General features: G+C 56.4%; 1 protein-coding gene and 1 long non-coding RNA gene across 9 annotated transcripts in view; one reads left to right on the top strand and one right to left on the bottom strand.

Annotated features, from left to right (window-relative positions):
* LOC123568666 (uncharacterized) overlaps positions 1-7137 on the bottom strand; it is a 54244-nt gene extending 47107 nt beyond the window's left edge. The window contains exon 1 of the long non-coding RNA XR_006692071.3: positions 6955-7137. This is a non-coding gene — a long non-coding RNA (uncharacterized lncRNA). The remainder of the gene's footprint in view (positions 1-6954) is intronic.
* B3GAT1 (beta-1,3-glucuronyltransferase 1) overlaps positions 6434-24845 on the top strand; it is a 33318-nt gene continuing 14906 nt past the window's right edge. For 2 of the 8 annotated variants that reach the window (XM_074015714.1, XM_074015715.1), the window contains exon 1: positions 6434-7510. In XM_074015714.1, coding sequence (XP_073871815.1) covers positions 6449-7510 — 1062 coding nt within the window. In that variant the 5' untranslated portion in view covers positions 6434-6448. The remainder of the gene's footprint in view (positions 7511-24845) is intronic. The other 6 variants (XM_074015712.1, XM_045370724.3, XM_005580225.5 and 3 more) reach the window with 3 other exon arrangements.

The raw sequence follows: 24845 nt of genomic DNA, 5'->3' as shown, positions 1-24845 counted from the left end.
TTAGACTGTAAGCTCTTTGAGGGTAAGTAAGATGTACTGCCCAGTAACCAGTATCTAACAGGCACCCAGTAAATGGTGGTTAAATGAGCAAACAAAAAATGGAGGAACTGAAAGATGAGAACACATAGAACTATTGATTTTTACAGACATATAATACTACAAGTTAAAAGGATCTTAAATATCACCTAGCAACCAGAAATGGCCCCTGCTCGCTCGCTCTGTGTGTGTGTGTGTGTGTCTGTGTGTGTGTGTGATTACCCTGCCACCCACTCAAGGCAGACATCACTAATTGGTCATGGTGCTCTGTGCTACTTACCACAGATGTAGCTTCAGTACATTTCACCCATCTACAACTAGTTTACTGAAATCTGCATCCAGGATAAAACTGATTTGCCATCCCAGATCCAGCTCAGCCCCCTCCTTGGGAACATGAGTCCTCTTAACCTTCTCCAGTCCTTCTCCAAACAGTACCATGTTTCCACTCACATGCCTTATCTAGCTGTCACTTTAAAGAAGGTCCTGCCTCTTTCAAAGAAACACATGACAAGGCCTGGAAAAAGGGCTCCGTGTGGATGTCGCCTGGCTTCCACAACGCCATGCCTTCCTGCCAAACCAAGTTCCGCTTCCAGAGTCCGGATACTGCTTACATCCAGATGCAAGAACATATGCCGCGTGTGAGTGGAGCTGGCCTCGGTGCTGAAACATGGATCTGTATATATGAGACTGTAAAACCTACATTATTGAGGATTTAGGGTGTTTGCTTTGCTGAATGAGGGATTAGAGACCAGAAAGCCCAAAATGACCGTCCGTTTGCAGAAAACATAGCTGGAGAATTAGAACGGTCAGATGTGTGCTCAAACCCAGGGGGCCTATTAAAGCTCTCCCTAACTCCCTAGACCCTTAATCTATCGCTAGGCTATGGGAGGACAGATCACCAGTTTCCTACAGAGCCCCTGAGTGCTTTCAGCCAAGAAGTCATAATCAGATAAAAAGCAGGCTTTCCAGCTCCAGGCATGGGTGCAGCCACAGAGGTTTGGGAGCTAATTGCCTGGGCAGTAGGCCCAGGACTTCAATCTTTGGGATCTCAGTGAAGGACCAACGGTTTCATGTTTTGATGAGAGCAGTGCCCAGGATTTCCAGCGGCCTAGCTCCATCACGCTTTCTCAAAATCTAAGGAGGGAGGAGCTTTGTCCCTGACACTCAACATGCTTTCTATTCACGGGTCCATATTTCCTCTTTCTCACTTCCCAGAAATCCTGCCAGACTCTTGCTTGTCTCATAAGGGCCAACAGGGAAATATTCTTCAGTCCCACCAGCTTCCCACAATCAGTGAGTCTGCCAGGAGGTATCTGATGTGAGTTATCTCTTTTCCTATCTGGCATAACACACAGTTCAGACCACAGGCAGGTTGGACAAAGGACATCAATGTCCAGTAATTCCGAGTCTTTCTTCCCAACTCTGCCACCCTCTTGGCTCCAGGGGAACAAAAAGAAAGTCACCGGCCTGAGTCATCTTGAAATGGAGGAGCAAGATCTTTCAATATGTTGAATTATGCTTTTCAAGCCTTTCAGTATGCAACCTCTCTTTCAGAATGTGCCTGAACAAAACCCGCTGTTGTAGGTCTGAATTCACCAACAAGTGTTACGGTCTTCTCCTCCTCTTCCATCCAAAAAGTCACTGCACCCCAACCCCTCGGGTGATCACAAACAGGCTCCGAAGGCTGCTGCCCACAGGAGACGCCGCCGCCTCTCACAGGCACGTGAATTTCAGCAGCCCCTGCCCAGGTCTCAGTCTGGCTCCTCATCAGCTCAGCCCTCTGCCCACCTCTCCTCCCTGCAGAAAAATCCGTGGTGGGCACATGGGGAAGAGCAGACAGGAAAAGTGAAGCACTGAAACCTGAGGCTGGAGAAAACCATGGGACCATGAGCAGGAGCTGGCGCTTCATTTCTCTCTTTCCCACACTATCAAAATTCCTGGCCATAAGAGGTGCTCAGAATCTGGATTAATGAATGAAAGGAATCAATGCGTTCATAGAGCAGGACCCCTAGCACCTTCTTTCTTTCTTCCAAATCCCAACAGGAAACGGTGAGGAGTCCCTTCTGCAGACGCTCTACTAAGACCCAAAGGTCTAGGACGTTTGCCCATCACCCAAGCCACGGAGGGGAGTCTGGGGAGGAAATTAGACTCCTCCATCCATCATATTTATTGAACAGCTACTCTCTGGAAGACGCTAGTGCAGGAGGTCACTCATGCACACAAATCCTCCAACTCCAAGCAGATAGTGTTCCGCTCCCCATGGCTCTCTCCTTGCTCCCCACTCTCCAGCCTCACTTGCTGTCCGTGTTCCTCAAGCGCACCAAGCCTCCTGCAAACCCCTCACGTCGCCTATCGCTGTGCTCCTTGCTTGGCCCATATTTCCCCGGGGTTTTGGCTCAAACATGGCCTCTTCAAAGAGCCTGTCCCTGATCCTGCCTTCCCAGGACTCTCTCTAGCTCTTGACCCTATTTCTTCCCTTCCTGTATCTCCTCCACCTCTGTTTGTTCTGTGCATTTGTCCATCTATGAACCACCAGCATATAAATCCCTGAGTTGTGCTCTGACGATGAGCGTGAGTCCTAGAACTAGGCTGCCTGCCTCAAAGGCTGGCTATGTCACTTACTAGGCACGTGACCTTAATTAAATCACCTAAATACTACGCCCCAGATTCCTGACCTATAAATGGAAACTATAATCGAACCTTGTCACAAACAGTACCTTGTAAACAACACCTTACACATGAAATCAGCTAATGTGCATGAAGACTTGGAACCTAACCGGTGTATACGTATAAACGGCCTAATTGAAGTTAACGCTCCTAATTGTTGCTGTTTACTGCTGTCTCTGGTGCCCAGCACAGTGCCTGGCATATGACTGGACCTCAGGAAATATTAGCTGAACACAGGAAATCATGCACAGATGGGTAAGAGCCTCCAGACATGTCCGGATTAAGTGCTATGGAACTGAGGGGAAGAGCAGTTCTCTGCCAGAGGTGCCTGAGGGTCAGGAGGGCTGCAGGAGACAGCACAAGCCACAGAGCTCACGTTGGGAAAGGCTTCAGGGAGACTTTGGAGGTGTGGGCTCTGCAGAGTAGTCAGGGGATAGTGGGGAGGTCAAGGGGCAATCTGGGTTATTTTCACTTCTGCAAGAGGACAAAGAATGATCCCAGGTTAGCCTCAGAGATGCTCCCCTAAGTCTGAGGGCTCTGCTCCTATCACCTCTCATGCCTCCCTCAGCCACAGAGGAAAGAAAGCAAAACAAAATGACATGACTGAAGTGTTCTAAAGCCACGCAACTGCACCCTTTTCCTGGAGGCAGAGACTGGAGAGAAGCAGGAGTCAACCTTTTTGCACCAGCTCAGGAAAGATGCTGGCCTGGCTTCTGAGAAGAGGGGAGGGCAGAGAGGAACGTGTTGTCCACATGACCATTTTCAGTTTTTTATGGACGACCAAGGGTGTTCAAGATCCGAAGCTCAGGCCAGAAACCTAATGAAAGGGAAGAGTTAAAAGTTCTCCTCCTCTTTCTCTATCTGGGCCATGAACTCCACCACCCAAAACAGCACATCCACACACATCCAGCCAGGAGTCACTGTGGAAACATTCCAGCTACGCCTGATCGTATGGCTGGGAACCTGGGGAGCGCGCCCTGCCTGCCGAGGCAGAAGGCAGCTCTTCCTCCTCTCACTCCCCCCGCTCTCTGGTGGCATGGGGGTGTGCACACACGTGTGCACGCGCTGTCATCCTTGCCAGGGCAATGATTCCTCACTGAAGAATCCCACTGGGACCTTTCCACTCACTTCAGCAAAACCACTGCTATAGATTCCTGGTGAAGGCAAGGGGAGACTGGATGTCCCCAACAATCAGACTGGCTAAGACGGGTGGGGTGAGGGCCTGGGCCCCGCAGGCCAGGGCAGCAAGCAGCGCAGCTGCGTTGCCTCTCTGGGGTGGTAGTTAAGAAGGACGGCTCAGCTGAAAAGGCAGTATCATTAGGAGTCTGGAGCAAACCAAAGCTCCTGCTGAAAGAGAGGCCAGGGCAGACGGAACCCACGAGGGGAACAATTAACTGATAAGAGTAAACTAATTGTTATTCATATTAAATTAGGGCACAGGTGATTTGGAGAAAACCCACAGACCCTCCCAGATGTTTTGCAGGTTTTGCATTGCAGATGACGGTTTTACAGCACTCTTCTGGGATTCAGATTATGGGAACTGGGCCAGGACCAGAGCGGGGGCAGGGCTCCCGTCCTGCTTAACTACACAATAAACACATAACGGTTTGTCCCAGAGGACAAACCCGGGCTTTGCATACTAAACATGCTGGTGCAAGGCTTTGGGGGCCTCTGAGAAGAGGGGCTCACTACTGGCAGGGAAGGCAGGGCAAAGGGAAGATCAATCATTCAGGGAGACCTAGAGGTGCTCCAGATGTTTGGAGCAAGGGGCAAGCTGTGGGGATGCACCAAGTCCAGACACGGGAGGGAAGGATTTCCACAGACCTGCAGAGGCCAAGCAGGACGACAGGGGTGGGAGTGTGGCTGACCTGGGGGGATGGCATGTGTACACGTGTGTCTGTGCGGGTGCAGGTGCTTCAGGTACGTCCGTGTGCAAGCATTTACATGTGCACATGACATATTTCAGACAGTGTGTGTGTTCATGTGGGTGAATTTGCATGTGTCGCCGCCTCTCTGTGCATGTTTTGTGCTTACATAGATGTCAGTGCATTTGTGTGTGTCCATATACTTAGGATGTTGCCAAAACTTCCCACCAAAATGAATGGCAGGCTGTTGTCTCTTCACTGAGCCTTATCATGCTAATTTTAATCTCCTATTGTTGTTTTAAATTGGCTCTAAAAATTAATATTAAAAATTCTGTAAACAGAGCCTGGGACTAAGATGCAAGACAGGTCCCTAGAAAGCGGCTATATGGTCACAATCGTTCCTGCCAGAATGCTGAGGTAAAGCCGGGAATCCCTGCAGATGGCAGATCTGAGCCACAGCCCAGCAGGACCAGTCGGACCACAGCCCACTTAGTCCAACCCCCCGTTTCACTACAGAAACCGGCCCTGAGGTGAAGCCTTTTGCTAGTGCCTTCAGAACTGGCCGGAAACCCAGTCACCATGTCCCTGAGCTCTCTTGAGCCCACCCCGGTGGGTGTGTTTCCCTGTTGGTAACATGAGGGTCTGGAATGAGACAATCTTCATGGTCATTTCATGACAAATCCCATTTGGTGATTGGGTGACTACGGCTGGCTGGCTCAGCAGAGGAGGGAGACAACGTGCCCTCCCGAACGGCCTGGCCCCTCCTCGGTGCTCTCTGGTGCCCCTGCCCATGCGGCTTCTGCACCTACCCTTCCCCTACCTTCAGCTGGTGTGGAGTCTAAGGAGGAGCAGAGTATGGAGACTAGGAAAATACCAGAGAACACAGACAGGAAATGCCTCTTAGCAGAGTCTAAGAGAGAGGGTGCTCGTAGGGGCAGAAGAAGGCCGAGCAGGGCTGGCTGGGATTCCACGCGTTAAGAGAAGGGGAAATGCTCCCGCACTGCCGCAGAGGGTACTCAGGTCAGATTCAGAGGAAGTTTCTGGCCGGCAAAGAGGGCGGTTAAAGCACAGTGAAGGAGCGCGTGACAAGGAGGAGCAGCTATCCCTGGAGACAGTCATTAACGGCACTTCCACATGTCTGTGGCATGAGGTGCACGGTGAGGTGCCTTCCTCCCCTCAAGGTCTTGACCAAAGTGGCTGATTCTGGAGCCTCTGCTCCCTCCCCTCCTGCACGTCCTCAGTGGGGAGAGCAGGGCCCGGCTTGGTCCTGACAGGGCAGAAAAGCCGATGGAAAAGGGGCCCCTGGTCCTCAGCCCCAGCCCATAGTACGGGGCACAGCTCTGGTTAAGCAGTGCCTAGCAGTGGGACTGGAACTGGTTTCCCGGGAAGGAGGGCGACCCTAGAGAAAGTATCAACAGTCCCTGGTCCCGCCGCGAACCGCGCCATGGGAGTTGGCCTTCTCCTGGGGTTGTGAAGAGGACACAGCGGGTGTGGCCTGAACACAGGTGTCCAAGAGCACCGGGAGATGCCAACCTCTAAAATGAGTGCAAGGATGGCTTCAAAGTCTCCGGCAAACTGAAGGAGTATCTGGAATCTATAGCTCCATAGAGGGCTTCAGGCCACCCTACCAGGGCACCCACACACGTCCAAGCGCGCGCCCACTCACCGGCCTCCGTCCCCCGCCCACCAACACGCCGCGGCAGAGCCCCGGGAAATTCCTGGAGAGCCGCCGCCCCCGGCCTCCCCGCGCCTGTCCGCCCACGCAGGCTTCCCGGCCCTCTCTCTGCAAGGCCCGGTGCCCTGGCCCAGAAGGGGAGGTTGGGGTGAAGCCGACGCGCGGCAGCTCGAGGTGCCCTTCCACGGGGCAGCAGGGCCCACAGATGGGGCCGCCCTATGCCGCCTCCCGAGGACCCCCGCGACCACCCCACAGCAGCACCCCGTACCCTGGCACGGCACCGTCCGCCCCCAACAGCCACCTCCCATCTGGGGTGCCTGAAGCCAACGAGGGAGCCGCATGCCCCACGGCGCCCCAGCTCGGCCTCTCGGTCCCGGAGAGCCGTCCCCCCACCCTCCTGCAGCAGCCCGGCCGGAAACAATCACCCTTTGAGAGAGGCTGCCAAGCTGGGCGCCAGGAGCAGCCAGGATGGAGGCGGGGAGGAATGGGGGTGCAGCGGGGGCCGAGCTTTAACTCTCGAGAGCCGAGATCTGGGGGTGCGCTCGGCCCCTGCCCGCCACCCCTGCTCGGCGCCTGCAGCCGGAGCCGCCTCCCGGGGGACGGTGCCGGGGGCGGGAGGGGGCGCTGGGGAGGTGATACCAATCCCCTGGGGGGTCCCTCGCCGGCCTCCCTCCCCGCGCCCCCGCCTCGGCTGGCGAGGTTGGTACCGACCATTAGCAGCTCGGGTCCCGCCGGCGCTGGCGCGGGCTCGGGGCGGGGGCGGGGCGGGGGCGGAGAGCGGGTGGGGGCGGGGCGGGAGGCGCTGGCAGAGCCGCGGAGGCACCGGCGCATCCGCCACCACCGAGGGACTGTGCGCCGTCCCGGTCTGCTCGGCTCCGGCCCCGCGCCCCGCTCGCCCCCCGCGCCTGCTCCCCGCGGCGCCCTCCCCGCTCCCCCCTCCCCTCCCGCTCCCGCCCCCCGCCCCCCGCTCCCGCCCCCCGCTCCCTCCCGCGCCCTCCCTCCCGCGCGCTCCCAGCCTTCGGCCGCCGCCTCGCGGAGCCCAGAACGAGCCGGGCCGGGGCGGCGGGGCCGGGCGGGGCTGCGGGAGGGCGGGCGGGTGCGCGGACCCCGCGGCTATGAAGTGGCCCCCGCGGGCCCGGAGCCCGAGAGTCCCCGGGGAGGGAACCGCGCGCGGCCCAGGGCAGCAGCCTCGGGGCGCCGGGGCCGGGGCGTAGGGCCGTCGCCCGCGATGGACCGCACCAGGGACGCTCCGGATTCGTCGCCGCAGGTCAGTGCTCCCCGCGCCCCCGCGGGCGCCCCGCCGCGCACAGAGCCCCGTTCTGCGTCCCCATCGGCGCCCACGCCATGTCCTCCCGGGCGCGCGCTGGGGTGTGTGTGCGCTGCGCGCGCCGGGGGCAGCTGGAGAGGGGGCCGAGAACCGAGCTCGGCCGGGAGGCGCTGCTGCCGAGGGGCTGCGAAACAAAACCCGGCACCGCCTGCCCTCGTCGGCCGGAATTAGGGGAAGAGCTGGTTCTCAGCAGCTTCTAACAATTGGCCCGGGCTCTCAGCCGTCAGCCCCGGCCCCCTCAGTAGGTGGTTTCTGGTGGCCGGATGAGGAGTCAGGGGTCAGTCGTCCCCCACCTCCCCACCCCTGATGCCCAGCAGCCCTCTCTGGATCGCTCTCTGGCTCCCGGGCACTGCCGAGTTAACTCTCCTGAGGGGGCCCGAGCTCTGCGGGGCATGCTGAGGGACCCAGGGGTGGCAAGGGTGGCAAAGGGCCCTTGGGACCTTCGGTGTAGCAAGGAGGAAGGAGGCGCGACCAATTCACCACCCTCCCATCTGCGCCTGGGCTCAGGTCTGAGGTCCCAATCCCTCCAAAGTCAGAGCACACAACTTCCAGAAAAAGGAGGCTCAGTTGAGGCAGGAAATAGAGAAGGAAGCCACCGGGTCCGACAGTGCCAGGGAGAGGAGGTGACAGCCCCGTACCAAGCAGCTAAGGTCAAGAACCACCCCCACATGCACACACATGGGAGCCTTGGCCAACCTCCCTGTCCCCTTTCTCCCCCAGCCAGGCCTAGCTGCATGGATTCTTGCAGAAGCTGGAGCTGAAGGACTCCGGAGATTTCTAGCGTACAGGAAGGGGACCTTTACTGACAGTTGCTAGCCCAGTGCATGGGCACCAGTGAGCGGGGTTCCAATGAGGCCTACAGCTCGGGCTGTGTAGTATGCACTGTTGAAAATGTTGGGGTATGGACATCCTAGGGCCTAGCACTGTGCGGTGGCTGGATGTGTTTGTGTAGAAATGGGAGGCACACCACTCCCTAGGTTACTAGGGCCATGGGGCATGTGGCTGTACGGGACTGTTGTTCTAGGGTTTTCTAACATTTGTCTTCTGTGATTATGTCTCCTTACCTCTGCTGGTAGCCACTACCGAGATTGAGACATTTCCTCCTAGAGCCTGCTCAGTTAGTGACCATTAATGGCCTTACTGGACCAAACACCAAGCGTTCCCTGTCTTGCCGTGGGGTGAAGGCCCTTTCTCATTCTGCCCAGTCCATGCCCAGCACTGCCAAAGGTTCCAGAGCTTAGAGACACTTTCCCTCTTCCCCTTTTGATGGAAGCAGAAATACTTGCTAAGGTTAGTGGGACTGGGAGAGTTAATGCATCTGTGCCCCAGTCCGCACTGGAGCCGGGAGCTTGCTGTTCCCGTTTCTGTGCCTGACCCCAGGGTGCTTGGGGATCACTCCAGGTCCAGGCGAGCTGAAGGCTTGCAGACGCGGCGTTGAGTATGTGTGTGTAGGTTTCTGGTTGGGCAGGTACTCACTGTTCCACCAGAAGCAGGGGGCAGGTAAATCACTGAGGAGATCAGCTGCAGAGACCAAGGAGCTTCACAGGAGGATGCCCTGGGGCAAGCCCAGTTCCCCGGCTTAGGCTTCCGGAGAGACCTGAAGGTTCTCTTAGTGGTTTCTCAGGGGTCCTTACCCCTGAGACCCAGTAAGATGTACTTTTCCTAGTTGTGTAGCGTAGGGTGATGAGGCAGGCCGGGAGCTGGGAGTGTGAAATGGGGAAGAGGATGTGCTGACTGAAAGGCTAATGGATGGGAGCATGGTGCTCCATTGTGTCTGAAAGAGAGGGATGAGGGCTCCTCTCTGATGAGAATGGAGAGGAGGAGAGGAAGGGGCTCAGGAGGAGAAGGATTCTGAGAGAGCCTGACACAGGCAGAGAAAGACGCAGTGAGACAAGGGACAAAGGCACAGAGGCACACTGGCAGATGGCAGAGGGAGGCACACAGGCAGAAGTCAGGGTGGGCTGAGTGGTGAGTTGGGGTGGGCTGGGGGCCTCTCCATGTTCCCCGACATCGACCTCAGCAATTGTCCACCCCTGCTGGAGGCCCCTCACTGGAGCAGTTGGACATTCTTCTGAGGAAGGTGCTTTCCTGTGGCTCTGATGAATGTTAAGGGTCTTTTAGACAGAAGCCCAAAGGCAGAGGGAGGACAGGCTCTGAGGTCAAGCACATCAAGAGCTTGCAGGGATTTTCAGGGACACCCTTTGCCCCTGATTATCTCCCAGTGCTGAGGGTTCCTCTCCATCTTCTGGCCCCTGCCCCAGCCCTCCTGGTCCTGGAATGCAGGGCAGTGGGGAAGGATGTGGGGTCTGGGGAAACCTGGCACTCAGGAGAAGAGAAGTCATGCACCCCCACTCCCCATGCCTCCAGGCAAAAAGACCTTTGTGGACCCTACTGAAGACTAGCCAGGGGACATGGAAGAAGTGCAGTGGGGACAGGCCTTTGGCCAGGCTGTCTGAGGTCCAGTCTCAGCTCCATCTGTGGCTAGCCGAGTAGACTTTGAGAGCTCTCTAAGCCCCGGCTTCCTGACAATCTATAAATCGGGAAACTGTCATCTCACCAGTTTTCAGAAGAAATACTAGATGAATTTTAATTTAATCTATGTGTTTTATACACTCTCACCCCCTTTCTTCCAGGATGAGGATGGCTCTAGAATTTGGAGTAGCAGTGTCAGGCCAGTCCTGGAGCCAATCCCGCTGGAATTGGTGCAGGCTGTCCCACCTCCCTCCTCACCCACTTGAGTCGTCACACCTCCACACTCTGGGCTGGACCTACCCTTCTTTATCCCGACCCAAAGAACCCAGAGCATGCCTTGGCTCAGAGTTCGTCCTCGCCAAACACAAAATAATATTTGCTTGTCTAATTACTGTTAAATATAATCCTTCCAATTTATCAGCAAATGGTCTAAAAAAAAAAAAAAAAACTCTTGACACAGAAATTTCAGGTCTGTGAGCCCTTCTTATCCATGCTGAAAGGTGATAGGGTGGTCAGAGATCCCCGAAAATTCAGTTCACTTGCACCAACAGTGACCAAGCACCTACTGTGTGGGAGGCTCTGCACCAGGTGCTGGGAACGTAAAACATCAAATAATCCAAAAATCCAAATCTGGTGTTTTCTGTTTAGCTTTGGAAGGGTTACGTGGGTTCCTTTTTTTTTTTTTTTTTTTTTTTTTTTTTTTTTTTTTGCAGCTACAGCAAATTTACTTTTCTAATGAGGTTTAGCTCCAGCCAATATTAAAATGAGCCTGCGTTCCCTGCGCACACACCAGCTGACAGCAGGGCAGGAGGCAGCCTCCGCGCCAAGTGCCTGGCAGGGATTAAGGCTTTGCCACTGATAAGCCCAAAAGTGGAGAGTGTGAGTCTGGATCAAGAGTTGACTGGATTTGAGGACTAACCTCGCCCGGGGGCTGTGGATTCCACGGCTCAGTCTTCAGAGCCATGGCAGGAGCTCTCTCTTCTCATACGTGGGAAATGTGAGCCAGCTCTCTGCTCACAGGAAGAAGACCAAGTGGGACGGGGGCGTGGAGATGTGAAGGCGTGGTGTGGGGAGTGCCAGTGGCACTGTAGTTGGAGGCCTGGCTCTGCCCGTCCTGTCTGGCTGGCTGTGTGGGCCGGAGTCCTCTCCTTCCCCTCTGCCCATCTTGCTTCCTCTTTCTAAGGCAGGTGAGCAATCTGGCCTCTGAAGCCATGAGTCTCTGTTTGAACTCTGGGCTACTCAGTTGGCTCTTGTTCAGAAACTGTTAGAGCCCAATACTGGGCATGGGGGGCTGCTTCCCGCATCCCTCCTCACCCTGAGCAGCTCCTCAGTCCCACCAGCCACATTCCAAGTGCACAACAGCCACATGTGGCCAGAGGCTGCCATCTTGGGCGGCACAGATACAGAACGTCCCTGGCAGCACGGAAAGTTCTAGTGGGCAGAGTGTTGTGGACCTGAACCCGCACAGGTGTTTCGCCAGGTGGCTAAGTACAAGGCCCTACTGGCTGGATTCAGATCCTGGTTCTGCCACTTAGTAGCTGTGTGGCCTCAGGACATTGCTTAACCTCTCTGTGCCTCAGACTTCTCGATTTTAAAATGAGGGTAATAATAGGATGTTTCTGAGGAGGAAATGAGTCATTACAGTTAATCATGCTAATCAGAGCATGCAACAGCAAGAGCTTTTTTATTTTTTATTTGAAAATAGAAAGCCATTTTTATTATTCATTTATTTAACAATTCGCTTAAACGCTTATTGAGAAGCCCACTCTGCCAGGCCGCCCCCCCACCCCACCCGATCAGCACGAGGCCTTGCGACCTCTCTGACCTTCCTGAGCCTCCACCTCGTCCCCTAGGATGGGGTTATTCCTGACCACACACCCCTGGGAGCTAGAATGAGATGAGGAAGCATCCTCACGTTATGCAGACGCAGCCAGATAGAGCGGCTGATGCTTTTTGGAGGTGAGCGCAACTGAAATTCTGTTTTGTCACTAAAAAGCATCTGCTAAGCCCCCATACTTTCAAAATAAGAGCAGCAAAGGAGGCATGGTTAGCTGCCACCAGCCAGCACCATGCCGAGCAGGGATGGAAGAAGGGATTCGAGGGGCCCCTGCCTGGGCTCACCCTTCCCTCGTCTGGAGGGCAAGAGAGCCCAGAGGCCGTTGTGGGCTCAGTGGAGGGAAGCGGCGGGAGCAGAGCCTGCAGGTCTTAGAGGCCAGCCGACTGTGCTGCCAGGAGCCCCCCAGGTGCTGGTCCCAGCTGTGTCTGCAGCTCACTGTGCCACAGACACTGGTGGGCCTCAGTTTCCTCATCTAAGGCAGGAGGGGCAGGGCTGCACGAGCGTTTCCTCACCTGGAAGAATCACTTCCACAGAGCGACCCAAGCCGGAGGCTGGAGGGAGGAGCCTGCCCGCCAAGCCACCGGGGTGGAAGGTGAGGGCTGGCCAGAGGGGCAGGAGCTGGCACCCCCGGCTACCTGGCTGCCAGCCTTCTCCCAGAAGCAGGATTCTGCAACCCTGGGCTACTCCCTTCTTTTCACAGATGAGGGGCAGACACCCAGAGCAGCCCTGCTCCTGTCAGGACCACAGAGCAATTTCACACAAGACAGAGGCTGCGGGCTCCAGTGCCCTCCCAGGCAGGTCGTTGGCAGACAGATGTGTGGGGGCTGGGGGCTGCCTCCCCTGGGGTCGGGGCACAACGCTGAGACTCCCAGGGCCCCTCACCTCCTCTCTGCTCCCTCAGACGGCTGGGCCCAGGAAAACCAACCTCAGCTATCCCTGACAGCCCTGGGGAAGGTCAGCTCCTTAAGGCCACAGACAGCAAATTAAAAATACAAACTTTCATGAAACCCATGAGTTGCCAGCCTGCCAGAGTGTGTCCACGCTCCCTGACCAAAGGATCTCACCAGGCGGGTGACCATCAGCGGACCCTCCGTAGCTTCAGACCTGGGTTTGGGGCTGCCTGGTGCCTACCTAGCCCGGGCCCGAAGCCCTCTGGGTCCCCGTAGCAGATGGGGAGTCCCCTTGGGGGTGTCTTCCGAAGCCTAAGGACATCACCACTGCTCTCACACCCTTGAAGATAAGTCCTGACCCCCAAGAAGTGCAGTGCTGGGTCCCACTGAGCAGGGCTGTGGCAAATGCCACCTCCGTGGTTGCTGACAGGCTGTAGGTGCAGATCAACAATATCAACACCCCCCTACCCTGCTTGCCTGCCCCAGCCCTTCTTCCCTCCTCTTCCCTCCTCCACAGACCTCAGAGTGGGAGAGTCGGCCGCTTGTGGCATGGGGAGGACACTGAGCCCAGGGAGGCCAAGGGACTGGTCAGTTGCACCCACGCTGCAACTGACCGACACAGGCCCAGCTCTGCCAGCCTGCCTGGGCTGAAGTACAGCCTCCAGGCGAGCTACTGGCCTCACGGTCAGAGAGTTTCTGAACGGAAGCTGAAGTATTACTCTCCTAACTCATCCCTTGTCGATACTGACTTCTTCTCCCACACATAAATCTCTCTCTCAGAACAAGTGCTCCAGCGCTGTGTCTCTGCGGCTCCCCAGGCCTGAGGACAGCGAGGCAGTTGCAGGCTGTCAGTGGGGTTTGCACACTCCTCCCGGTGTCGTACCTGGAGCCTTGGAGGGGGGCCTCTCGCTGGCATGCCTGGTGCCTATCGCCCCATAATTCCCAGGAAGGTGCATGCTTGAAATCACAGACACCCAACCCAACCATGAATGCTCACTGAAGCCCAGGGTGCAGGCCCCGAGGGGTGTGCCGTCCTTGACTCTGTCTAAACAGATGTTCTGGATGAACGACAGGCTCGTTTTCATTGTGATTTAAAAAAACACACAACGTAAAACTTACCATCTTAACCATTTTCAGTGCACAGTTCACTAGTGCTGAGTGTATTTACGTTGTTGTGAAACAGAGCTCCAGATCTTTCTCATCTTGGCCATTAGAAACTATGTACTCGTTAAATGACTCCCATTCTCCCCAGCGTCCCAGGTCCCAGAAGCCACCATCCTAGTTTCTGTCTCTCTATGAATTTTACTACTCCAGATACCTCGTAGAAATTGAATCCTGTGATATTTGTGCTTTTGTGACTGGCTTATTTCACTTAGCGTAGTGTCCTCAAGGTTCATCCATGTCAGGGCATGTGTTAAAATGTTCTTACTTTTTAAGGCTGAATAACATTCCATTGCACACGTATTCCTCATTTTCTTTATTTTCTTTATCCAGTCATCTGGTCAACAGGTTATTTGATGCCAGGCTATGGAGCAAAAGCTCAATAAATGGGAATTCTCCCCACTTGCCCTTCCCACTCAGGAGATGTCTGAGCAGAGGGGCCACCCAGCAAATACTTCTGCCCAGAGGGAAGCTATGTCCCAGTGTCATGCGAACATCAAGAAGGAAAGCACCCCATTCTAGCTGGCATCTGGTCTGGCCTCTGGGGCTCCCTTCCTGCATCCAGGGCTGCCCAGGCACCCTGCAGTGTCCAGCCCCGAGTGTGAAGCCCCAGGGCTGAGTGCACCTGGCCTGGTCCTGGGGGCCAAACAGCTCAGCAAGTGGAGGGACTGTGAGGGAGGGAAGCGTGTCCCAGGCAAACGTGCCGGCGTGAAGGAATGCCTGCCTCCTGCTCTCATCCCTGCTGCCTTCCCGGGACCCCGAGAAGGAAATCGGCCGGGTACTCCTAGAGTCTACCTGGGGACAAGAGCCCAGCAGAGCCTGGAGATCCCCTCCCCCAGGCATGTGGAGGACTGTCTTGAGCCTGTGCCTGGGCGGTGTTCGGGCTGCATGTTGTGGTGGACCGTGGATCCATAGCCGCCCTGGTGCTCACTGTGTGATAGGCGTGTGGGAAACCCAGAGGTAGTATCAGCACACGCTGCTGTCGGGGGCACCGAGGACCGCTGCACTCATCACACCACACCCCCACTGCTGTGGGAGGCACTCGCTGCCCACGCTGGTTCACACGTGTGCTCGGGGCAAGTCCCCTACCCAAGCCCCTTCGACTTTTTTTTTTTTTTTTTGAAACAGAGTCTCACTCTGTTGCCCAGGCTGGAGTGCAGTGATGCAATCTCAGCTCACTGCAAACTCCACCTCCCGGGCTCAAGTTATTCTCCTGCCTCAGCCTCCCCAGTGGCTGGGATTACAGGCTCCCGCCAGCACGCCCGGCTAATTTTTGTATTTTTCGTAGAGACAGGGTTTCACTGTGTTGGCCAGGTTGGTCTCGAACTCCTGACCTCAAGTGATCCACCCACCTTGGCCTCCCAAAGTGCTGGGATTACAGGCATGAGTCACTGCGCCCGGCCCAGTTCAACATTTTATGTTAATTGTTTCTTCTCCAGGCAGTGGGGTTAGCTGACACCCCAGAGGAGGGAGGGACCTTAGGGGCAGGGCAGGTGTAACAGAGGGAGGTGGGGGAGCCCTGGAAGTGGGAGGTGGTGAAAGTAAAGTGCCCCAGGGGCCTGAGCCTGCATCCTGGGGAGAAGGGGCAGGGAGTGACAGTGCCCCGGGCTCGCTGGCCCTAGACCCCCACTGACAAGTCCGTTCTCTGACAGGACAGCTCTGGAGGCAGGAGAAGAGAAGAGGGATGGGGAGTCTCTGAAATCACTGGTCCTTCCTGAGTGCCTTTCTGGGAAGCTGAGCAGAGACACAGGAGCAGACTGGGCAGGGTGGCAGGAGGGAAGCAGCAGCCGTGCACTGGGGCGTCCCCACTACTTGCACTAGCTCAGTGTGTCAGTTCCAAACCTCAGTCTCCCCACCTGAAAACGCAGGGTGACGGGATGGGTGCCCACCTCATCTCAGGTGGCTGCACCCAGACTACAGCAGGAAAATGCATGAGAAAGTGCCTTGTCGCCTGGCCCACCTGTGCGGGGGCGCGTGCTCCCAGCAGGAACAGAGGGAGCCGGGGCCACGGCGCCAGGTTCCAGGGGCACCGCCTTCCCACAGTGGCCAGGCTGCCCTCCCCAGGCCACACTCTGTTGTCACAGCTGCGTGCTGGCGTGCCCAGTTTCCACTGAGTCCAAGCCGCAGCGCCGCCTCGTGCTGGGGAAAGAGGAATGTGCTGCAGAGGCTGCCCGAAGGCCGGTCACCACTGAGCCATAGGAAGGAGCCCAGGTGCCTCTTTCCTCTGCCCTTCCTCTCCCAGGCACTTGGATTCAGTGTTTTGCCCACTTTTTAGTGTGGGCATTTGGGTTTTTTTATTTTTTATAATTTCAGCATTTATTTTAGATTCAGTGGTACATGTGCAGGTCTGTTCCCCGGGTATATGGTGTGATGCTGAGATTTGGGGCATGACTGATCCTCTTACCCAGGTACTGAGCACAGTAACCAATAGGTAGCTTTTCAGCCCTTGCCCCTCTCCCTTCTTCCTCCCTCCAGGACGCCGCGGTGTCTGTTGTTCCCATCTCTATGTCCAAGAGTACCCAATGCTTAGCTCTCATTTATAAGTGAGCAGTATTTGGTTTTCTGTTCCTGTGTTACTTCACTTAGGATAATTGCCCCCAGCTGCAACCCTGTCGCTGCAAAAAACCATTATTTATTTCTTCTTTATGACTACGTAGTATTCCATGGCGTGTGTGTACCACATCTTCTTCATCCAGTCTACTGCTGCTGGGCACCAAGGTTGGTTCCATCAGTTCCCTATTACGAATAGTGCTGCAGTAAACATATGAGTGTATGTGTCTTTGTGGTAAAACGACTTATATTCCTTTGGGAAGACACTCAATAATGGGATTGCTGGGTCAAATGTTTTAAGTTCTTTGAGAAACTGCGTTCCACAGTGGCTGAACTAATTTACATTCCCACCAACAATGTAGAAGTGTTCCCTTATATGGTGTCTCATTGTGATTTTGATTTGCATCTCTCTCGTGATCAGTGATGTTGAGCATTTTTTTATATTTGTTGGCCACTTGTACGTCTTCTTTTGAGAAGTGCTTGTTCATGTGTTTTGCCCACTTTTTAATGTGGGTATTTGTTTTTTGCATTTAAATTCTCTAAATTCCTTATAGGTTGTGGATAGTAGACCTTTGTTGGATGCGAATCTGTGGGTTGTCTGTTGACTCTGTTGAGAGTTTCTTTTGTGGTGCAGAAGCTCTTTAGTTTAATTAGGTCCCACTTGTCAATTTTTGTTTGTATTGCAGTTGCTTTTGAGAACTTAGCCGTAAGAATTTTCCCAAAATGTCCAAAATGGTGTTCCTTAGGGTTTCTTTGGGATTCTTAGATAGTTTGAAGTCTTCCAACATTTAAATCTTTGGTCCATCTTGAGTTAATTTTCATATATGGCGAGAGGCAGGGGTCCAGTTTCATTCTCCTGCTCATGGCTAGCCATCCGCTGAATCTTAAAACAAGGTGGTGGTGGCGGTTATATTAACCACCATGTTTTATATGATCTAACATTCATAGTGCCAACTGTGTGCCAGGCCTGGTGCTAGATGTTTTCCACTGATGCCCTCCTTTGATCTGAAAGTAGCCCTGTGAGAGTTAAAGATGAGGAAACTGAGTCACAGGGATGTTGGTGCAGCACCTACTTTGGGTTGGGCTCTGGGCCCTGGTGTGGGAATGCGGAGGTGAGTAAGGCCAGGTGCCCCAGAGGAGCTTCTGGCCCGGGGCTAGGGGACAGATGTGAAAACCGGCGAGCCAAAGGCAGGGCCCGGGGCGGGAAGTCCCACAGTGCGGCCACCTTGAGTGAGCAGACCAGGGCAGGGGCAGGGCCGGGGAAGGCTGCAGAGGAGGAGAGGGAATGCCAAAGGCACAGAGCCCAGAAGAGTCTCCCCTTGCCAGCACCTCACCCAGGACCACAGAGACAATAGCACCAAGGGAAACTACGCAGCCTAGGGCAGCATGACAACAGGAAGGGCAGTACCGTGGGGGCAGGCGGGCTGCTCACATCCTTCTTCTGGGACGTCCCCACCTTACTCACAGCCTGAGAGGCTCTGCAGGGCTGTTTCAGCTAACTCAAGCCTGGACACTCAGTTCCAGGGCTAGACCCACCTGGTCACCTGGCTTGCTTATGTCCAGGCCGTGCTGGGCTCCAGCAGGTACCAAGTCAGTCACCATGACCTGTGCCAGGCTCCGTGCTATGGACGGGCGCACTCATCCAGCCCCATCATGGGAGACCCTCGCTGCAGCCACCACCCAGCATCCCGACCAGCGCAACCTCGGCTGTAGAGAGGGTCAGATGCGGCGAGGGCCACACCCCTCCTAGCTTCCAGGGTCCGGGATTCTAGTAGCTTCCAGGGTCCAGGATTCTGGGGCATCACAGCCTCTCTGGGTTCTGGACTGCCCTCTGCCACTGCTGGGCAACCTGGCAAAAGGGGAGGTCAGTGCTGTTAGCAGTAGCAGCTTCGACGGTTTGCCCCTGGGCCCTGCCGTTCACTGGGTAGCAGAACGTGCCTCACCCTCTGGGGCCCTACGGGCCTGGCCCCCCGCTGAGCAGGCGCCCTGTGGTGGGTGTGCACCCATTGGAGGCAGCACTCCACCCGTGGGGGTCCTGAGCAAACCACAGGCCTCTCCTATGGTGCATACGTTGCTGGCTGGCTGGGGAGTCTCAGACCTGGAGCAGGTTCGTTGGTGTGTTAAGAGCATTTTGCTGGAACCAGGTCCAAGGGCAGGACCCAAATCCTGGCGTGGTCTCTTCATAGAGCTGGAATGTTGTGCACTGCTGGTTCTACCCCGCCTGCCTCCAACGGGTGAGGTGAGGCCGGAGGTGGGCAGGGATGTGGGGAAGCCTCTGAACAGGAGCAAGTGAGAACCCTTGGCCCCCGTCATGTAGGCGAGAGGAGCCGTTCTGGGGTCATCAGCTCATGAAGGCTGCAGTGAGGCCTCCCAAGGGAGGGAGCAAAACAGAGAAGCCATCCAGCCTGCAATGGCTCTGGCTCCCACAGCCGGTGCCTGCACGCGGGTGGCAGTGGGCCCTGGTTAGAGAACCCACCACCCACTGCACCCAGAGCAGACCTGCTGTTGATCCATTATTGTATCAGCTCATCGCATTTTCAAAAGCATCCTGGTTTGGAGAAGGAAGTATAAGGTCACACTAGCTCTGATGAACAAGGGCAGGGAAGTCTCGGCCGCCAGCCGGGTGTGCAGCTACAGCACAGAGGCCTGCCTGGGGCACAGCTGGGAAGAAACCTGTGTGTCCCCAGAGGCAGGGGGCCAGCTGGCCAGCGGTAGAAGAGGGCCCGGGAGGGAGCCAGCAGTGGACGCGGGGCCAGGAGAGGTGGGACAGAGGCACGGCAAGGACCCTGCCTGGCCACTGCTGCCCAGAGGAGTGCAAGGGGGTGGCTGCGTTCTATCTGGACCTGGGATACTTGAGACAGTCACTCAACCCCCTCATGTCTCAGTGTCTTCATCTGTAAAACATGAGCAAAGCTTTGGGATTACAAGGGTTTAACCACTGAGTGAGACAACCAGCGCACCGTCATTTTGGAAGCCGTAGATCACTGCTGAGCGTGAGCTGTCGTGTTTAGTAGTTTTTAGGAGAAGCAGCCCCCGCAAACCCCAGTGCTGCAGAGAAAGTGGATTGGCCTCTTGGCGTCTCCCCGTCTATGTTCCAGCATCTGAAGCCGTTGGGTGCCAAGGGCAGGCCCATGAGCTCTTTTATTTGAACGGGGACCTGATTGTGGATTTGTCGGCAGGGCACAGAGCAACCCCGAAACCCAGCTAAGAGGGTACAGACACGTGCCTGTGAACACACGTGTGCTCACTCACGCGGTGCCAACCGTGAGCACACAGGCTCACACGCATGCACATGGGGGTCAGGCAGCGGGCCAGCTGCCCTGTGAAGTCACTCAGGCGGGCAGTTCCGTGGTGGCCAGCACGGCCGCAATGAGCTGTCAACAGGATACTCAACCCCAGCGGTTTTCTCGAGTCGAATTCCGAGCCACGCATCGCGGAGGGCAGGGAGCAGGCACCTGAGTTGCTGTGGCCAGACTGGCATCTCCCCACGTCATCAGCCTCGAGAGAGTGCTGGGCAAGGAGGGGGGACACCGGGACCAAGCCCGTGCTTGCTGTCCCTCACTGTGGGGCCCCCTAAATGCCACTCGGGCCCAGGTACACCCACAGGCACTGGACCCCGGCCGAGGCCTGGCAGAGAGGAGCAGGCAGGGCGTGGAGGCCACAGGGAGGAGCAGGCGGGGCGTGGAGGCCGCAGGGAGGAGCAGGCGGGGCGTGGAGGCCCAGGCAAGGGAGCGGTTGACAGCTGGAAGGAAAGGAGATGGATGCCTGGTTTGCGCTCCGGCATCTTGACTCAGCTTGAGAACCTTCTCCCTGACTCTGGTCCCTGCGGCTCTGGGTGGGAATGGGGCACCCCTGACTCTGGCCCCCTGCGGCTCTGGGTGGGAATGGGGCACCCCTGACTCTGGTCCCTGCGGCTCTGGGTGGGAATGGGGCACCCCTGACTCTGGCCCCCTGCGGCTCTGGGTGGGAATGGGGCACCCCTGACTCTGGCCCCTGCGGCTCTGGGTGGGAATGGGGCACCCCTGACTCTGGTCCCTGCGGCTCTGGGTGGGAATGGGGCACCCCTGACTCTGGTCCCTGCGGCTCTGGGTGGGAATGGGGCACCCCTGACTCTGGCCCCCTGCGGCTCTGGGTGGGAATGGGGCACCCCTGACTCTGGCCCCTGCGGCTCTGGGTGGGAATGGGGCATGGGCATGGGCCGTGGTACCTCTCACCACAGGACGAGGAAGAGGGTGCCATGTTGGAATTTCCAGAGATGGAAGCTGGGGGGGCAGAGGTGGCCAGGGAGCAGGAGGGATGTGGTGGGAGTGGGGGGTGGGCCCAGGGCAGGCATCCCTGAACGCCAGGCCAGGCACGTTGCAGTCAGGAGTGGCACAGAAGGATCTGAGCAGGCTGAAGGTTGGGACTGGAGGGTCTGACAGTGTGTGGACTCTGAATTGAGGAGGAAAGTAAGGAGTCAGAGAGATCACCACAAGGGCCATTGCGGGTAAAAGCTTGACCTGGCCCAGGATGAGGGGATGCAGCCCTGGGACGGCAGCAGTGGGAGGAGCTGACGCAGGGAGAAGGTGGAGTCAACGGCAGCCCTGAGGTTTCCATGCCAGGACCATGACAGAAAGAAGGGGGCTTGGATGAGAGCTGCCTCCGGAGGAAAGATGGCGGCTGGATCTGAGGTTGTGTGTTGGGTCACAATGGGACACAGCAGACAACACAAGGGGTGTAGCAGCTCCATGCCAGAGATGGGGAAGCTGAGGCCAAGGGAAATCAAAGGACATTGTCAGGGGCCTCATGCTGGTGTTTCTCCTCTGACGATCCCAGACCCTCTCTTCTTCACTGCCTCTTCTTTGGAGGTGACGTGGGGCTTTCAGGTCCATGGCTTCCATCTGCCCTCCAGCAAGCAGCCTGGAGTTCAGCTGGAAGGAGGTGGCGGGAAGCCAGGCTGAGCAGACCCGTTCCCTGCCCCTTCCAGGCCGCAAGGTCAACAGTGACAGCAGCTGCTCTTCATTGGCCCAACTACGTGGCAGACGGTTTGCCCTGATTTTTTTTTTTTCCCTAATTATCCTGACAGCCTAGTGGTAGAAGCAGTATTTTTATTCCCATTTTACAGATGGGAAAATGAAGGCCCAGAGAGGTTGCCTCACCAGGATCCCACAGCAGAGGAGGAAAGAGGCTGGTAGGGTGCACGGGGTCGTCTGGCGGCAGGGTTCAGACCCTTTCCGCATTGCACAGCCCCTCCACGCATGGCTCTTCCGGGACAAAGGAGAGCAAAGAGGTGGTGAGGAGGAGGCGGCAGAAGGCTGTGGCTGTGGCTGGGTTCTGCCGTCACCCTCAGTAGCTGTGGGACTAGGCAGGATTTGAGGAGCTGAAGCCAGACATGGCCCATCTGCCTTGGTGTGGGGGACAGACTCTCAGGTGTCCTCAGAAGCCCCACCCACCCCGTGCTCATGCCTTGGTGCAGTCCTCACCTTCGGTGTGGATGGCATTGGTGGCCAGCCCCGAGCCAGCACACTGTGCAGAAGCAGTGGGCCGTCCCTCCCAGGATTACGTTCTGTAAGATTCCATCGGCTAGCGGATTAGCTCTAGATCCCCTCCTTGCTGGCTTGACCAAGTCAGTGGCCATGTTGGAGAAACCCATGTGGCGAGGATCTGCGAGGAGCCTCCAGGAGCTGAGGGCAGTTCCAGCTAACAGCCAGCAAGAAGCCATGGCCCGCAGTCCCACCACCACCCGAGTGAGCTTGCAGGCAGATTCTTCCTCAGTCGGCCCTCCAGATGAGAACACAGCCCTGCCAGTACTTCGCAGCCTTCTGGGACCCTGGACTCCTGACCCATAGGAACTGAAGAGAGCCGGTGGGGGCCGTCCTCTGCCATGTGTGTAGAAATTGGTTAGACAGCAATAGAAAATGAATATACTTGTTTTGGGAGTGGGGACATTTCCTTCCAAAAGTGGGCCTGGGTTTTAGAATGGGTCTAGGGCAAGAATGGAAAGGTAGCAGGGAAGGAGGGCAAAGGAGGTTGGGGGACAAGCACCTTTCAATACCAGACTTCTCCCCCAGTCCCAGGCTGGGCTCCAGGGTTCTTTACAAGGACTACTTGCCAGTGCCACAAATCCCAAAGATAGCATGACCCTCAGTAATCCCTACCATGCAGGCAGGGGCCAAGCGGCCAAGTGGTGCTCTGTGTCCCATCGTCCTGTCAGGGTTAGCACATTCCTGCCGGACGCCTTCCTCCACTCGGCCGAGCAGAAGCACCCCCACCCCCACCATGACCTGCTGTGGGATGGCTCCTCTCTGGGGTCTTCCACGGGCCTGGCTCCATTGTCCAGCGTCCCACAATCCTTTGTCAGGTTTGTGTCCTTCAGCTTATCTCCAGCTGCCGCTCCCTCTCTGGCTGTCCGTCCCCCTGCAGAGCATCTGTGTGCTCATCCCTGCTCCCCCACCCACCCCCAGGCGTGCCCCAGCAGAGAGCAGCAGTGTGTGACGTCGCCACACCATGAAGCCCCAGTTCTTGCTTCAGGGCCTCCTGCATGGAGGCTCGGGTGAGTGGATGAACTGCTGCCTGCAGACCACTAGCCACATGATTCAGGGAACTTCAGTGACACCAGCTGGGGCCAACAGTGTATTCGGTCCAGATTCCTGCAGTTAACCAGAGTGGACTTTCACTTGCAGAGTTCTACACTAAGCCAATCCCCAGTTTTCATTCTTTACTGAATCATAATCGAAATTGAATCCAAAGACTATTTCTGGAAAAAAAAGAAAAACAAAGGAACTACCTTTAAAAAGTCAGCAAATTACATTTCTGATGCTGGAAGAAAACCAAAGCGTGAAAGTATTCTCTGCACCAAAACAGAACAAAGCTAATACTTCCTTCTGCCCAAGTCCTTGGCTTGGTTTTCCCGGTTAGAAGGGAACAAGATGGGTTGAGATCTGGGATTCACGCTGCCCTCCCATCAGCTGTCCCCAGTGTGAGCCCGCAGTGACCCAGGCTGGGAAGCAGAGTGCAGACATCCCAGGGCCCCAGCCTGCCGCTCTTCCTCCGTGAGCAGGTGAAAGCAGGGTGGGGACAGCCCAGCAGTGCCTGCCTGGGGGCACTCGGCCTGACCACTGAGGTAGGCCGTGCAGGGGGTGAGAGGTCAGGGGGCTCTGGCCCTGGAGCAGCGTTGCCCAGTGGGTGGGCACGAGGGTGGGCCAGGGGAGGGTCTACAGGGGGAGGTGGTGTGGGCACGGATGGCACTGGACACAGGCCAAGGCCGGAGTTTGAGCAGCTCTGCCGGCACCTGACGCTGTGACCTTGGGCCGATCACACAGGCTCTCTGAGCTTTGGTGTCCTCACATGCAAAATGGGGATGAGATCTGTGTGTCTGCCTCATGCCATGGCTACTCTGAACATCAAGGGACTGGGCTTTATGAAAAAGGGAGTCTTACTGGTTCAATGTGAGATTCAGAGTAGAACCGGCTATGGGACCCCTCCCCAACCCTCTGCAGTCGGTGACCAGGGCAAAGGAGGAGAAAGAGGAGCAGGGGCCTGGGAAAGTGGCTTCTGTGTGGTGTGAGGTCAGTGCCTGTGTCCTGCCGCCCAGCGGGGCTGTGGTGGGCCCAGAGGCGGTGGCGCTGGGGGCCGGAGGGCCAGGGCTTAATGAAGTATGGATTGACTGGGCTGGGAGCTGATTAGCTGTGGCATCAGGCATTTCCTGAGCAGCGCCTGCGGAATCGATACGAATCCGCTGATCCCATTAGGGGCACCTGCAGGTCTGTGGGACAAAGCCTTGCCTCCCTCTCTCTGGGGGCACGCGGGTTCCTGGCTGCCAGGAGATGGTATGAACAGCAGCTGTCTTAGCCAGCAGGTCGGCATTCTGCATCCGGTCCGCACACACGTTGACTGGTGCCTCTGTGATGCCCGGGGCTCCCTCTGCTGCCACCCCTGAGCCCACGCCCTCAAGAGTCGGTGACGCTGGTTCCCAGCCTGTTCCCAGCGCTCCCCGTCTCGCCTGTTACTGTCATCACAGGATGTCATGTAAACTGTTGAAATAGCATGCTGAAGTAAATGTGTTGTTTCTATGAAAATTTCATAAGGTGAGTCCAGAAAGAAGTTCTCCAAATTAGGGAAAGTCATATTCTGAAGGGTACTACACTCAGACTGCTCACCAAGTGCCCTTCAGCTCTCGAATCACTTTAAAGAAATCACAGCTGGAGGTGGCAGCAGGAGCTGCGGCGTGGCCGATGTCAGACGGCACAGACCTGCCTGACCCTGGGTTGGCAGAGCGGAAGTGCTGAGAGCCTGCAAGGATGGGTAGTTTGGATTTGGGGAAAATTAGCATGCACTGTGCGGTCCTGGGGAAACATCATTGTCGGACAACTGGCTCTGCAAGTTA

Source organism: Macaca fascicularis, chromosome 14 (assembly GCF_037993035.2).
Source record: "Macaca fascicularis isolate 582-1 chromosome 14, T2T-MFA8v1.1".
NCBI classification, from domain to species: Eukaryota; Metazoa; Chordata; class Mammalia; order Primates; family Cercopithecidae; genus Macaca; species Macaca fascicularis.
Note: the sequence above shows the minus strand (reverse complement) of the source record. Positions and strands in the feature narration are given on the sequence as shown.